The 16,431-nt window shown below is 37.8% G+C and overlaps 1 protein-coding gene across 5 annotated transcripts; it reads left to right on the top strand.

The window, feature by feature from the left end:
* The first annotated feature begins 346 nt into the window (after positions 1 to 346).
* LOC111001729 (regulating synaptic membrane exocytosis protein 2) lies at positions 347 to 16,029 on the top strand. Of its 5 annotated transcripts, none has more exons than XM_045630497.1 (22): positions 364 to 839; positions 2,473 to 2,677; positions 3,055 to 3,544; positions 4,927 to 5,459; positions 5,788 to 6,004; positions 6,190 to 6,354; positions 6,550 to 6,686; positions 6,776 to 7,021; positions 7,204 to 7,341; positions 7,437 to 7,595; positions 7,670 to 7,747; positions 7,877 to 7,982; positions 8,573 to 8,700; positions 10,023 to 10,131; positions 10,500 to 10,686; positions 12,165 to 12,292; positions 12,371 to 12,517; positions 13,251 to 13,353; positions 14,620 to 14,782; positions 14,898 to 15,095; positions 15,529 to 15,663; positions 15,759 to 16,029. In XM_045630497.1, exons 1-22 carry the CDS (start codon positions 730 to 732, stop codon positions 15,759 to 15,761), a joined length of 3,885 nt encoding a protein of 1,294 aa, XP_045486453.1. In that variant the 5' UTR covers positions 364 to 729; the 3' UTR covers positions 15,762 to 16,029. The 5 variants fall into 5 exon arrangements, 4 of the variants coding, with proteins under 4 accessions (XP_045486453.1, XP_045486452.1, XP_045486451.1 ...); XM_045630496.1 differs by having other exon boundaries at positions 13,248 to 13,353; XM_045630495.1 differs by lacking the exon at positions 13,251 to 13,353 and adding an exon at positions 12,605 to 12,770 and having other exon boundaries at positions 366 to 839.
* The last annotated feature ends 402 nt before the right edge of the window (positions 16,030 to 16,431 follow it).

Here is a 16,431-nt window from a genome sequence, read left to right as displayed (position 1 = left end):
CACCCTTGGATTGCGACTAAGAATGTAAAATAAATAAAATTATTAAAATCAGCGAAATTTTTTCATTGAATTTAGTGTGATTGACTTTTTAGCTTTGTAACAAGTATCCGGCGTCCCGGATATTCGTATCTGATGCGGGTAGCATCACTCAAGAGCCCAAACTAATAGTAAGGGGAAGCCTTTCCACACAAGAAGCAACAAGAACGTCTCCGGGAGCGCCGGCTAGCCTACGGTTATGCCCTGACTTTTACCGCGGTCCCTCACTAGCCTTCTGCTTTATTACATGTTTACAGAATAAGGAGCTATAACCTACCGAACTCAGACGCAATTAAGAATATTTGAAAAACAGTAAATAACCTTACTTCAATGTATATGTACTATTTAAATAATGGAAAAGTTTAATTGAGATCAACGCATTTCACAAAACTGGACAGACTTGAGTAGAGAACCTTGCTGAATAATGCTACCGCGCATATGAAAATATAAATAGATAGCCTCAAAACTTAAAGTAACTGTTAGGTTCTGGTATGCGCACGCACGTCAAGGCGGGTGGCTAGGGCGGGTCAAAGAAAGCAGTAGTCGAGCGATCAATAGCGCTGCTGACGTCAGTGTAGCGTCGGGCGCGATTGGCCCGCCCGGCATTATTAAATAAACCTCCCGAGAGAGTAGCGCGCAGCGGGCCAGCACCGCAGCACGCGGCGGGCGCGCCAACGCTCGCGGCCGCCCGCCATGGCCGACATGCCGGACCTCTCGCACCTCACGCCCGAAGAACGCGCCATCATCGAGGGCGTCATTATGCGGCAGCGCCAGGAGGAGCAGCGCGAACACGAAATTATGAGGTGTGCTCTATTCGACCTTCGACCCCTTTAGCGTAATGTGTATTCTGTGACCGAAATCAGTGGTGTCGTGGTAAAAACCAACGCTGTGACCCCGTAGACAGATACGCGTACCTCGAGTCCATAATGGTTAATAAAAATCGACCGCAGAGATAAAGGTACGAGTTAGCGCATCCTGCATAGTCGAATCAATTTCCAACGTTTCGATCAAATCTTTTATCAATAAAATGACGCATAGTTCAGTGTTGCTTTCTGCAAAGTTAATCGAATTAAGTAAATAATTGTATCGTCTTACTCTCTAGTAGGTGTAACTACCATCACTGCACAACTAATATACACATTTAAGTATTTATTACCTACTTTTATGGATAGTTTTTGTGTTTATTAATCATTGACTTGTTAAAATAAATTCAAAAAGCTTTTAGTAAACGTAAAATAAATCAGTATGACCTACTTTTCTCATTTATTGCGCTAACATAGTAGGAAAGTGTAATGCGCATACTGGGTCGGTACTAAGTTCGCAAAGATTTTGCTGCTATCTTATCCTTTCAGATAAATGTATCAAGTTATCTTATTATATGATTTATTAATTATGAGAACAATAAGTGAGTTTTTATTTGATGTTTTTGAAAATTTTCAAAATGTTTTATTTTATAAATTTGGCAAGGTTTAACAGGATGCATTCCTTTGCTTTGTTTTTAGGTTTAATCTTATATCTCCGTCGATAAATCAAGGTAGCAGTCAAGCAGTCATTATTATTTTTGGATAATTGCTGAAATTGACCATAGTTCTATTGTATGGGAAACAAAATACTGCAATAAAAAATATATAACGATTTTGATATAAGAACTAGAAATTTCATTTGAATAAAATAGCTTTTAGTCAATTCAAACATAAAAAAATTGATTTGACTTATTTCGCAAAAGCCTCCGACAAACTTGTCAAGCCAAGTAAGCTAAGACATTTAAGGTGTTCTGACTCCAATCCTTGCGTACTGAGTTTTACTTCATCTTTAGTTTTTTAAAATATTTTATAGATTCTCCATCTTTTATAATTAATTTACTTCCAAGTTTCTTCTAGCCTTATAATATATTATCTCGCCTCAATAACACGTATTTGTAGATATGGAGATTTATAAAATTAATTTATTATTTCTTTTAATTTAAGTATTTGGACCTTTCAGTATTTGATCAATAATAACAGTATCCCGAAAAACTTCGTGGTAAATGCCACAATTTTCTATGAGGATTAGAGTAGGTTAAATTTCAAGTATTCTGCATACATGTCATTGTGTTATAAAATGTTTGTACCCCAGTACATAAATAAAAATCAGTTCTCATCCTTAATGCACGATGAAAACATAAATAAAATAACGCGTGTAGCTGGGCAGTCTTTTTATAAGCGACTTCCTCCAGGCTTATGTAGTAAGGAAAACAAAGATGAAAATTGTGACAAAGTACATAATTTCGATCTTTTTTTAAACACAACTGATGTTTGGAAGTGTATAACTTAATAATAGGTAAAAAGAGACAAAGTATGTAAAATATAAAGAAGAGCTACCTATATTAACTCTTCTTTATATTTTACATACAATATTAATAATTTTCCTTAACTTTATAAATGTACATTTACACAGACGAAAACAAGACGAAGTAGCGGTTCTGGAGCAAACAATACGTACCAGGAATGAGATGCAAAGGGCTGCAGGAGTGGAACTAGCAGCCACATGTGAAATTTGCTTGAAGACCAAATTCGCGGATGGAGTAGGACACTCCTGTCATTATTGTAGAGTGAGGTGCTGCGCAAGGTGTGGGGGCAAGGTCACTTTACGATCTAACAAAGTCAGTACTTTCTCATAGCAAAAAGGTTTTCTTTAAGATTTTTTCAATGACAGTGTACCAAAATACAAATTTCGAAGACTGGGATATATTGGGTGGGCTAAAATCGTAACGAGTATCTTTGTGACATCTAAAAAAATATCCGATTCCTTTGATCGGTTTTCTATAAATGAGGAATTTTTTTAATTCGTTGCTAAGTGGTTGACGCTTAGAAAATTTCGCTATATGAAGACGACCTGTGGTAAATGCCCATAATAATTCACAATTTTATTCTTCAGTTATTACATAAAAGATGTTTAATACATATTTTATAATTGTCTAAAGCTGTAATATATAGCGTGTTCATTAATTCAGTTTTTTATGCCAAAATTGTTTTACAGGTCATATGGGTCTGTATTCTCTGTCGTAAAAAGCAAGAACTGTTATCAAAAACCGGACAATGGATTCACAAAAGTACTGGCCACGATTCAATGCTATGGAGAATGGAATCGGACTTAAGAAATTTACCATCTCAGGTAGATTCAACTTTAGATAAAAGACCAAAATTAGAGAGAGCGCACAGTGCAGCAGAAAAAGAGAATCAACCGTTGCAGAGATCTAGTAGTGCCCTCCGCCGGCAGTACAGTCAACAAGAGGCTAAGTGTTATGGGGAACTAGAAGGACTTTCTAGGACTCACCCGCATCTCGTACATTCAAGGCAAAAGTCAGCCTACGGGATAGACGACATGGGGACCCCACATCAGCCAACGCAGCTATTGCCTCTACCCCACACGCCTGCCTTACACCCTCCGATGCCGCCGAGATCCTCCTCATCTGATGATGAAGTTCCAGAGTGTGTTTCCGACGAAAACGACGAGTACCGGGACCGCGGTGAGTGATTTTCCCGCTTTCCATTCACCGTCCTCCTCTCCGGAATGTCATGAATCCTTGCCGAGGGTTTTTTTACTCCCACACCACACAACGAACACACCGATTGCGTACATGCACATTACAATACCTCACTCATAATCGTTCCTAACATTATGCAAAGGTGTTCCGTGCGAGGTTTTACTATTTCAGTGTTTTCTGGCATCGCAAGGTAAAACTTTATAATAGACGCATTCTTGTTAAGATCTTATTATACCTTCAATAGTTATAGAAATATTTAGTGATGATCATTTTCATTAGACAGGTAATCCTAAGAAACCGGCGTAGGCATTGTTCATAGAACTTTTTGATAACTTAGTTATTATTTGCAGATAGCTGTTTAGAAACTGATACTTAAATTATATTCGTAAAATATACACGTTCCAAAAATTCTAGACTATGTGTCACCCGTAAGCGTCTAGCACAAACTCGTACGCGCCCGGTCTGCGAAGTCATCGATCGTACTCCATGAATTTTTTTGCTTCAAGACCCCATCCTGTTTATATTACAGGTAGAGATAAGAGCTGCCCCGTTGCTGGTGCAAGAAAGCAGCGCCAAGCGATATTAGATGAGAAAATGAATAAATTTTTATCGGTGAGAAGGACTGGGGGTTTGGGTTGTAATTTATGCTCAACGTTAGCTGTTTTTTACCTATCGATCTCCTTAGTCGTTTTCGTCGTCTTGTACGTCTTTGGTCTACCATCTGTGATCGCTGTTCATTTCTTTGTCTGCCCATACTTCTTTCGACTAACGATGTTATTATTTAAAGTGTAAGTATATATCTTTCTGGCGAACGTATATTAAAGAATTGGTCATATTACGATAACTACAATATATCAAAAAACATCATCAATAAATTTACTATACGATCGCTTTATATTCCTTAAAGTAGGCTAAAAAAGTCAGCAAGAAAATATTGTATCGACAATGAAATAATCTAAAAAAAAATGTTTTATGCTTTTTCTTCGCCTAATTTAAGGAAAACGCATGTTGGGGGAAAAGAAAATTGTAATATACTTGGTGATATGTTTGTTAGTGTTGGTGGAGTGCATCTTTGGAACTTAATTATTGTTTGTATGATTGGGATAACTTGTCACACTTTCTTTCCGCTTATGCGTTAACACTGCTTTGATTGCGAAACATTAACAACGATATTAAAGCCATCACCACTTCTCAGAAATATATACAGGTATAACTTATGTATATATTGTTAAACCAAACAAACCTTTGGGGTATACCTCATTAAAATGCAACCCATAATCGATCCGGGCGCGTACGGGCGCGCAAGTCGTTCAACGGTGAGAGTAGCGCATACTACGATGCTATTTGTATAATATCATTCATAGGAGATCTTGAGGCGTGCGCTTCACTTCGGAATCCAACTCGCTCCAACGTGACCTCAAACAACTATTACAATTTAACTAATCATTCGCCGGCCTCCTACATACCCGAGGGACGCGGTGTCCTCGATACCGGTAGAAGTGTCCCCACAGGCGGACGAAGTTTTGACTCCGTCACAGATTGTCGTTGGCGTACTAGGGAAGACGCTGAAAATGCATATTTACGCCCATACACGCGTGACGAAACTCATCGATCCGATCGTGCTGTATATAAAAGTGCATATCTGTGGGAAGACTCCACAGATAATAGACGATTTACAGAAAGAAGAAAAAAAACTGTGAGGTTCGATGGGCACGAGGGGGCGGCGACTTTTCCGCGTGGTGGACGAGACTCCTCTGGGGTCCCACACGACTGGGCCTCTTTACGTTGGGAATCTGAAAGACAAACCAGTCAAGATTCTGCTACGAAAGATTCGGGCATCGACACATCTAGCACATTTACTTCCAGCGAAGATTCAAACAGGGGCGAGTGCCCTAAGGTACACCTCATGGCTACATTTTGGCTTGCTTAATTACGACTAGAAAGAAATCAAAGTTTCAGTTATGTTTATTTTCAGTTCTACTATTATATCTATACATATAGGAAACAAACATTTTAAGTTACTTAACGCATCATTTGAATACATGTATTGTAAATAAAACGTGTAGGAATTAATGTTTGGCTGTGGCATGTGTGCACACCTTGGCATGACTGTAATTCTGTATTCACGTGCGATGCATTTGCTAGTATTGCTGAAAATTTCTGGATAAATTTGAAGTAGTCAAAAAAACTATTTGCCATATATACTGTGAACTTTTCTGCAATAGTTTCCATTGAACTGGCAAGTGTCATCTGATGGCACCCGAATGGTGGGTCACATGGTACTTCGAAAAAGTGTGGTTGAAGGAAGTTCACACTCCTCATCAGCAATTCTTGGACTTAAAGTTGTTGGTGGAAAAATGCTACCTGATGGTACTCGGGGAGCTGTGGTAGAAAAAGTTAAAAAAGGATCCATCGCAGATTTGGAAGGACAGTTGAGAATAGGTGAGTTTTTACTTCTATTTATTTCACCTTTAGATCAATGCATATAATAAGTAACGATTATCACAGCGACATCTTAAAATTGTAACTTAACGATTTAAACAGGGGTTACGACTTACGGCTAATTATAGCTTAATAATTCACATACTGCTATTTGTCGATCCGTTTCTCACATGTACCGCTTCTAGGGGACGAAGTATTGCAGTGGAATGGCATGCCACTTCAAGGACGAAGTGCTGATGAGGTGACAGCAGTAGTGGCTAATAGCAAGCATGACACCCACGTAGAACTAGTGGTCACGCGGCCACTTGCATCTGCGCGACTGCTTGCACAGCCTTGGAGGTCACATAAAGGTGGGCGATAACCGAAGACGCTTTGCTTTTAATACACATTTTTAAAGACACTTATTAGCTTAAAACAATATGTTCATGGTATCAAAACATTACTCCAACAATTTTATGGTTCGAATTATGAGACTCTGGAGAATAGAAATATAAGTTTAAGCTACCTTAGATATGATTTAGTTTTATTTAATTAGTATTTTTTAGAAGTTTACACGGAGGTGCTTGGTGGCGCTGAAAAGCCAAGTGTTTTAGTAACATCACCAGGATCACCTGACATATATGGACGAAGACGTAATGCCAGACAAAACAATCAAAATGCATTTGTTGCTGGTCGAATACAGGTATATATTGATACTTGATTTTTCACCAACAAAAAAATACTTGATTTGGTTGGAGACATTTTATACCCTTATCATTGTGTTTTTTTTAGTTAAAAATCTACTTCGACATAGCAGCGCTACAGCTTTTAGTCACTGTAGTGTCTGCCAGCGGCCTGACTCCTAGAGCAGACGGCTCGCCACGATGTCCTTACGCGAAGATATTTCTTCTACCGGACAAAAGCGAGAAAAGCAAACGAAGAACAAAGACTCTAGCAAATACTTTGGAGCCAAGGTGGAACCAGACGTTCGTTTACTGTGGAATACGTTTTAGTGATATAAAGAAGAGAACTTTAGAGGTAAGATAAAGTGAGCAGAATTTTCTACGTCAGATGAAAGTTTAAATCATTCCCCTTTTTTCTTGAACAATAAAGATACCAATTGCTGATTAACAATGAAAGCGTTTGGTTTGCAACCGTACTTTTCTACCGCAGTAGATTTAGTTAACCTCAATAGGGTTTTGACTGAAGTTTATTTGCAGGTCACAGTCTGGGATTTAAATCGTTACGGGCCAAACGATTTCCTTGGCGAAGTTCTTCTAGATCTAGAAAATATGCCAATGAATCATGAACCAAATTGGTACAAGTTAAAGCCGCATGATGAATTTGCTGGTTTTGGGGTAAAAATATTACATATTATATTCCCATGAAATTCCCACCGATTTGCAATGATTACCATTACTAGAAGTTATATTAATTTTTGTCCATTTCACAGAGATATCGTGAAGATGAAGCCGATGGCGAGCATCTATCTCCTCCATCTACCTCCAACTCTCGCTTGTCAGACTCAGATACGCCCAGCGAGTGTGACTTGAGGAGACATCACTCTCTCTCCAGTCTTGCTTCTAGTTCGAGTCCGCCACCACCTCACGAAGTATGTGCTAGAGATGTTTAAATTTAATAAAAAGTACATCGAATTGAACATGTACATATAAAAAGGATTTGCAGGTGGACGGAACTCGTTGTAGTCGCCGCGATATGTCTCCCGCGGGTCGAGTGAGGACTACTGCTGTAGCTAGGGAACGGGTAAATAATCATAATTTTAATATATATATATATATACCGATATATATATAATGTTCATTACTCCAATATTATTTCTAGACACATTTCTTTAATAATTAAAGAAATCGAAAGATGTAATTTCATCCGCAGGGTCCCAGCTACGTAGGTCGGTCGCAATCAGCGGCCGGGGGGCGAAGCGCCTCACCGCGGCGCTCCCTGTCTCCGCCCAACGACAGGGACGCCTACCGCTACACAGGTCTTCCACGAACATTCCCAATCATTCTTATGTCTGATATGTTTTTTTCATAAATCTTGACATGACAACTTAAATACAAATACAGTTCCAATAATAGCAACAAATGTGACTAAATTAAGGCGACACTTTGAAATTCATCTTGTTTTATTTAGAATTTATGAAGATTTTATAAGGAACGTCGCTTTTCAAAGCGTCGCATATCAATTCAATGTAAAAACAGCGGGCTGCACCCCGCACGGAACACTGTGTAAAGTTTTGCGCGTTCATTACTATACTCACCAACTTAATCTGCCTTCACATTTTTATTTCACTCTCCGTCCTATCCTCAACCTGTGAGCACGCTGATCTCATTTTATATATCGATGTTTTAATTTATTATTATTTAAGTATTAATTGCATGATTCAGCTATCCGATTTCTATTTCAACGATAACCTTCGTAAGTTTTTATTTTACATATATAATAAGCTTTAATCATGGACTCATAGTGGCCTCTTGAAGTGATGTAGACATCGTTTCACTTCGGGTCTATAAAGTTTGATTACTATTAAAAATAAACAGCAGCTAATGTGGTGCTTTGGTTAATGTATAGTGTGTGAAGATCGTGACGCCACGCGTTTGCCCACACACGCGTATGCTCCACGCTTTCAATCACGATCTGCGACGGCTACCCCGACGACCAGCCCTAAGAAACGCCAGTTGCCCCAAATACCACATCAGGTAAAGAAACATAATTTATGGACATACAACATAATAAACTTTGCAGGTTAAGGTTTTGTTTAAATCATTGATTAACATTTAGACTAAGTGAAAACCAATATAAGTAAGGGCGTAGAAATTTTGTATTAATTACATTATTGTATATAACTAGTCTGGCTATAAATAATGTTACATAAAAAAATTTTTTTTTCAACGTTTTTTAATTATGTATTTTGAATTTGGAACACGTACATTATTTTAAAGGCTTCCTATTTGCGTCATTTCACATATTTTTTCGTGTTCATCATTAAATAACAATATGGCAAATACTAAAAATGAGCGGCCTTGTGCTGGTAGTTCTACAAAGACTGTTAATTCTGTTAAAGCCAGAATTATTAGTAATCTGTTAAGAGGAAGCAAATTCCTAATGGGGTATGAATTTACTTCCTCTTATTGCAAGAAATGAAGATTCCCGCTAGGACTCTATCGCGTATTATAAAACAAGATTTGTGCATCGCCTATATACAGGACATGCCCTCAATCAATATTTACAATTGAGTGGATCGATCAAAACGCCTTCTGACGCGATACTCAGATGAAAAGCACAGAAATATCCTCTATACCGATGAAAAAAAAACACGCTTGAATAACAACACTAAAATAAGCAAAATGATAAAATGTACGCACACAGTTCGAAAAAAGCTGCTGAAGTGGAAGCAAAGGTACAACGTGGTTTTCATACTGCGCCAGTGATGGTTTGGTGGAGCGTGTCTTATCAAGGAGTCATAAAACTATATGTTTGTAAAAAGGAGTGAAATCTTCAGCCAAACTGTATGCAATACACTTTAAAAAAAACTGTGGACTTCCCAGCAGGATTTTGCACCTGGTCACAAGGCCTGAACTAACAAAGCCATCCTATTAAGGTTGAAACCAACGTTCAGAGGCCAGTTTCAGAGGACATGGCCCCGTCCAAACGACATGGCGACATTGAGTCTTTTAAAATATCTTTGGACCAAGCAGTGGCGAAATTTCCCTTAAAGTGCGTATATCCATAGATTGGTGGCCCAACAGGTTAAAAGCCTTTATGAAAGCCAAACGTGGCCATTTCATATAGAATATTTTTAGATTTTTGCTGAGACTTTAATTAAAATGTAGGTATAAATTTTAATAATATTAAAAAAAAATGCATTTTCATATGTAACAGAACTTATAGCTGGACTAGGTATAAAGACCATTTGACTTAATCTGAATTAAAAAGAACTTTTTTGAGAGTTTGCGAAAACAGGGAGTAGTTACATAATAATTATTATTAGTTCCTTTAAATTATATATATTTATAAACAGAATACCCAGCGAGCGATGCGCGCGCAGGTGTCCGCAGACCTGGAAGAACGTAAGTGGATCGCCCCGCATCACATTGGCGCCACACTCACCTACCGCAGCACGCCACAAGGTCAATACACCCACACATACAGACATACACTACGATAGGCCCTAGTCATCACTTGTAATCATTGTATTATTATAGATACGGCCACTGCCAAAAATCTATGGAGGTCTATCAGATTCATAGAAATAAATGAAAATAAATGATAAATTATTGCATTCACTTATAATCATATGTTAACCTCTCATATCAATAACCTGATTGCACGAGTAAGAAATTTCTGTTAACCACACATAACGTCACTTCATAACAAAAGCTTTGCTTTTGTAGTGTTTAGATTTTAGTGTAGATATCAGAATGAATATAGTAGAAATATTTAATTGGCAACTCAGTTGATGAATTGGACAAATAGGGCATTTTGTTGAAATCATTAGGGTGGGAAAGGCACTATGCAGGACTTTCGGATTCGGAGTTGGCATCACGTGGTGGAGGTTGGGCGCCAAGACGTCGCTTATCTCCCGACGCGGCCGCTGGAGATTCAGACATCGAATCCGTGGCCTCGGTCACTTCTAGTGCATTCAGTACGCAATCCGAACGCCCACGTCCCACCAGGATGCTTAGGTAATGTCTACCACATTATCATTATGATTAATGAATGCATGTTACACAATTTTCACATACTTTTACAGCAGAAAACGGATATTTCGACTTAGTAAATCCTCATCCTGTGATAGCTTTGTAGAGTCCACTTCTCATTTATTCTATAAATATAAGCCAAGCTCATGGAGTTCTAACTTAGGTTGTAGCTTGGGAGATCGGTATAAGCCTGAATTCCACCCATTAATTAACAAAACCTATTCCAAACCCGACAGTTTTCATGGCATACCTCGTAGTCATTCCATAAGTAGTTTAAGAAATAGTTTTCGCTCTTTTGGCAGGGCTTTAAGCTGTCCTGAACAAGACGAAAGTTTATATGAATATAGCAAAAAATACGTGTCTGATATTATTAAAAAGAATTTAAAATATCCGAACTATACTATACTTCCCGATATAAGTCGAGTAGTAAAATCGTCACTAACTAAGTCTAATGGTTATAAATACTTAGATGAATATCCGATTGAAAGTCGAAATATAAACACTGACGAATTAAGACATAGAAAGACTAATTTAAGATTATTAAAACATTTACGCGGGTCCTTTAATTTTCAATCTTTCGACGATGACATCTTCACTAGAAGCAAGTTACCTACTATTGATGATCAAGATGACGAGTTAGACCACTATCATGGATACGGAAGTGACAGCAGTTTAGCAACAATGATACACGTCAGTATTGATAAACCCAAAAATGATATTCATCAAAACGATTTATTGACAAATCTAAGTACCTTTAGCAATGCAAGCAGAAAAGGTTTATCACTAGATTTTAGTACGATTTACGGGCGTAACTCATTAGATAAATCATACTATAATTCAACAGACATTACAAGCCAACATTATGATACACTTAGCGAAATAAATACTAACTACAGCAAAAATTATTTCAAACACAAAGATATATATAACTCGTTATTGACCAAGATTCCATCTCCTTCAATTAAAGCTGTGACACCGGACGATATATTCGACTTATACAATAGTTTGTCTGCTTACGATATTCTAGATGACAAAAATAAAATCGATATTATGTTACATAAAACCAAACCGAGATACAAGAAACGCGTAAACATGGTGAGCATAAATGAAATTCCGACTGTACAAGAATTTTATTCCCCCGATTCTCCTACTCCTCTTTCGAGCCCAGACTTCAATACATATAGGGAACCCAGAGTAGTTTCCAACAATCGTCCCGCATATCACACATATCCAAAAAATAATGTAGAACAAGAATTTAGGAGTAAAGCTAATTCGTTCTCTAATTTCTCTTCCCCAAATCACGGCTCACCTCATCGCGCTCCTGCTACGCATTCACCTCCTGATGGCTCATCTACGAAACCTAACACGCCACCGAAACAAAACGAAACACGGGATGGAAACGATTGCACACCGAATGCAAACACTAAACGGAAGAGTATTGTTGAAACGGAATCACAATGCAGTAATGACTATGGTAGTCGAGATAATGGCCGCAATAATAATCAACCGCCTACCCTTGAGAGGCGAGAGTCAAGGCATGGACAGTTTACGCGCAGTTTAAGTAACACCGATGCACCAGATGAAAAAGCAGGTAAAAATATAAGTAAAAATGCGGTTTAATTTTGTTATAGAACTGTAGCCATAATATGAGCATATACGTTCCTTTTAGATGGCAGTTTAAGTGATACAGCGCTCGGTGGGACTTCTGAAAACGAACCAGCGGGTGACGATGCATTATTGAAAGCTGAGCCACGTGATTACTTTGGACCTGGAATGGGCAAAAAGAGTAACTCAACGTCTCAGTTATCAGCTACAGGTGATATGCGTTCTGTTTAGTACAAAATTATGTTTTGTTTCTCTCTATTCTTCAATCTGTAAATAATACTTTACCAGTAATAACCAGATATCTTATCAACACCGACAGGGCGAAAGAGACGGTTAGGTTTCGGTAAACGCGGAAAAAATTCCTTTACCGTTCAACGCAGTGAAGAAGTGGTTCCTGGAGAGTTACGAGGAGGCGCTGGCGTATCCCGGGCCTCCTCGGCCTCCAGTGAGAACGACGACGACAGGTTGGCACAGCTCATAATGCCAACATTGACATAATAGTGAATTATGAGGCGGTAGAATCATCATGGCCGCGACATTTATCCCACATGTCACATGCATTTATCGAGATAACTGTTTATGTGCGCCATGTTGCTTTGTAAAGTCAGCTACGTAGTGGCTTTTAGTGGAATAAAAATACAAAGATAGGATTTGAACTGCAGGTGTTGGAGAATCTTCAGCTAGAATAGAATGCTCGATAGCTTATAGAGTTAATGTTGATCACGTTAATGATTAAGTATTGAGCATTATAATTTTTGCTAAAGATTGCTGAGGCATATCTAAGATTTCTTTTAATGATATAGTGTCTGAATATTACGTCTTTTTCAGTATTTTAGTTCAAGAATGTATTTGTGAATAATCATATATAATATCTAATTGTACAATACATAGTAGTCGTGTAGTGAATGTTGTGGGCCATCGTGACCGTGCTTTTCGCGTAGAAGGCGGGGGCGGCCGACGCAAGCGCAGCGCAGTGGTGACCAGCTTCAAGCGCTCGCACGAGGTGTCGTCCAGCCTCGTCTCCATATGTAGCTCTGAGGGATCCTCGTAAGTCGCCAGCTCGTCCGTTCTTTGCCAACGATCTCTTTCTTTGTGCCATCGATGTTGCTCGTCGTCTTCTTCTACCCTCTGCCTTCGTCTTTTTCGCATGTTGCAATGTATCGGTGTTTTTATTCTAATGTAAGCACGCACAAATTCGCACAGGCAAGCACTAGGCTCTAATGTCAAACTTAAGGCGCGGAGACGATTGCTTTACGAAGGTTTGAATGTTTATGAGTGATGTCGCTTAATGTTATGTATGCACGACTGTGATTGGTGAGAGGTGGCTTTTTACAAACTACGCACAAAAAGTATGTGTACTCAATAACTCACACGCCTACACAATATATCGTTTTGTACATGCATGCCCTACACAATTATTTAAGATGGAAATATTATGGCTGGTGAGTACTTATAACCAAAACCACTATTAAAGAAGATAAGTAAGTGGAAAGCGCGAAAGAAATCACAAGTAGGAAAATAAAAACCTTATTTATACATTAATTTTAATGTTCCTAAAAGTTTAATCTACCAATCTGTCTTCTAAATGTCTTACCATCACCTTCATATTATAAACAGTGTATTCCATAACACGAATGTCAAAGGATCATAAAACCATAAACAATTTGTCAATTGACAAGTGTTTGTTTGTAGTTGTTGGTTTTATGGTACTAGACTTTGTTTTTTTTCTGTCCCCGCTCGTTTTTAAATGTTTCTTACTGTACTCGTTGACTACCGCCCTCTCCATCACTATTGTATCAATGTTGTTATATGTTTAACTATTCTTTTACCTTAACCAGTAGTTAGTTTTAAATACATAGTTCTAATGTTTACTTCTTGTGGTATTTTTTAATGGAATACTTACTGGATTTATATTTTTATTCTTGAACTTCTAGTTATACGAAATTTCAGCAATAAAATTGCAATTTTGTAATGAAATAGCTCTCAGATGCACTTCAATGCTATTGAGGCAGCTATAATTTGAAACTTGTTGGGTCTTGGTAGTTATTTGGTCCATTGAAACAAATAGTAATAATTCTCTATTTATGTTATCTATGGATCCGACGCGTATATTAGTATGAGCTAACAGATAATTTCTCTCACAAAATATAATAGAACAGTAATTATTTAGTGAATTCCATCCAGCTATGTATAGCCAGTGCTAATAAAAGCTTAATGTGCAGTAAGATTTAACAAAAGAAGCTGTTAATAAAGTTTTTGGAGCGCCATCTAGTGGCGGCCTTGTTCTAGATAATTAAGCACGAGAATTCGCAGATGGTCACCGGGTATGCGAGGCTCGAGTTCGTCTGATGGAGGCGGTCTATCCGATTTCATTGATGGACTGGGCCCAGGACAGTTGGTCGGACGGCAGCTATTGGGAGCACCCACATTGGGAGATGTGCAATTGTCTATGTGCTATCAGAAGGGCTTCCTTGAGGTACTTTTATGTGGCAATAACCATTTTACATACGCACGCAGAATATTTCTATATTTGATTACAAGCTACCAACATAAAATTAGTGCAGGTTTTATAAAAAGTATAAATTGCACAGGTAGAGGTGATTCGCGCGCGGGGGCTCCAAGCCCGTCAAGGCAGCCGTACATTGCCGGCGCCCTATGTTAAGGTATATTTAGTAAGCGGCAAGCGATGTATCGCTAAGGCCAAAACCAGTACAGCTCGAAGGACCTTGGACCCGCTGTACCAGCAGACCCTTACGTTCCGAGAGAACTTCAAAGGGTGTATATTGCAAGTGAGTCAATTGCTTTTAAATGTAAATCGTTTCAACGCCATTTATAATAGAATTTTCAGTAATGTAGACATTAATTGTCTTTGATTATTTCCATTAAAATAGATAAATCGAAAATAAAAAAAAACGAGGTGTATACTTATGTATACGCGTTAGAAGTTATACTTCTTTGGCGTATGGAAAAAAATAACTTAAACGCAGCAGTGATTAACGATAAATATTAAAATTATTCAAAAAGATTTTATTTAAATAAATAGTAAAAATTTATTTTAAAATAATATATATTTATTCACCTGTTTAATAATTGTACTGTTACTTAACACTTGTTCTAAATATAAAAATAGAATATACAACTTGAACATAGTTATCGATTTTCATGCCACCTACTACCTAGAACTAACTTTACAATGTAGAATTCATTAATTTTATTATTTAGGTAACAGTTTGGGGCGACTACGGTCGCATCGAAGGCAAGAAAGTGTTCATGGGTGTGGCCCAAATTATGTTGGATGACCTCAACTTGTCCAATATTGTTATTGGATGGTACAAACTTTTCGGGACTACGTCTTTGGTAAGTCTATATTTAAACATTATCTGTGTTTCAAAAATATTTATCTTTTTCATTTTTAGTATAGACTATTAATTGTTCTTTCTCTTCCTTTGCAGTAACTGTGGCTGGCCGCTATGGCGGTGTCGGTGAACAATATCAATAATAATAAAAAGTTATATAAAGTCCAAATAATACATCTAGTGATACTGCTTTAATAATATAAACTGCAAATGTCTTGAATATAGAAACATTTTCTATAAACGAAAGTTACATGTAAATTATTTTTTTCTTTCGGAATGCCTACCGGAGTATAAATAGCTAGTTAGCATTTTATAGCAACGGATGTATAGTGTACTCGATAATGTAAGTATTAAAAGCCAAATAAGACTGTGTGTTTCCTTTGACCCTTTAACAGCAAAGAACTAAATTTTTTTTAATTGAGTATCAACCAACTAAGAAACTGGCAGGGTTCATTGTTACGCAGAATTTATTTACGATATAATCATTGTTGCTGAATATGTCCGATTTTGAAATTTAAACTGGCATAAACAATACATAATTATTACGTTAATGGCCATATCTCACAAAGATGCCATGGCGGCGTGGCCAGCAACATAACCTGTACGTATACGTATACGTATGGCTACGTCTGGCGTGTCGCCAAATCGCGTTGGCAATGAATTCAGTTCTGTCTGGACATAGTCAGGAATGGCCGTGGAAATTATTCGTCTGTTACTATATTATTACTAGCGTCGCATAAGGATGAAACGAAACGAAAATAAAGAAGTA

The sequence above is a fragment of the Pieris rapae genome, chromosome 12, assembly GCF_905147795.1.
Source record: "Pieris rapae chromosome 12, ilPieRapa1.1, whole genome shotgun sequence".
NCBI lineage: Eukaryota > Metazoa > Arthropoda > Insecta > Lepidoptera > Pieridae > Pieris > Pieris rapae.
The sequence above is the reverse complement of the archived record's forward strand: the minus strand, read 5'-3'. Positions and strand labels throughout refer to the sequence as shown.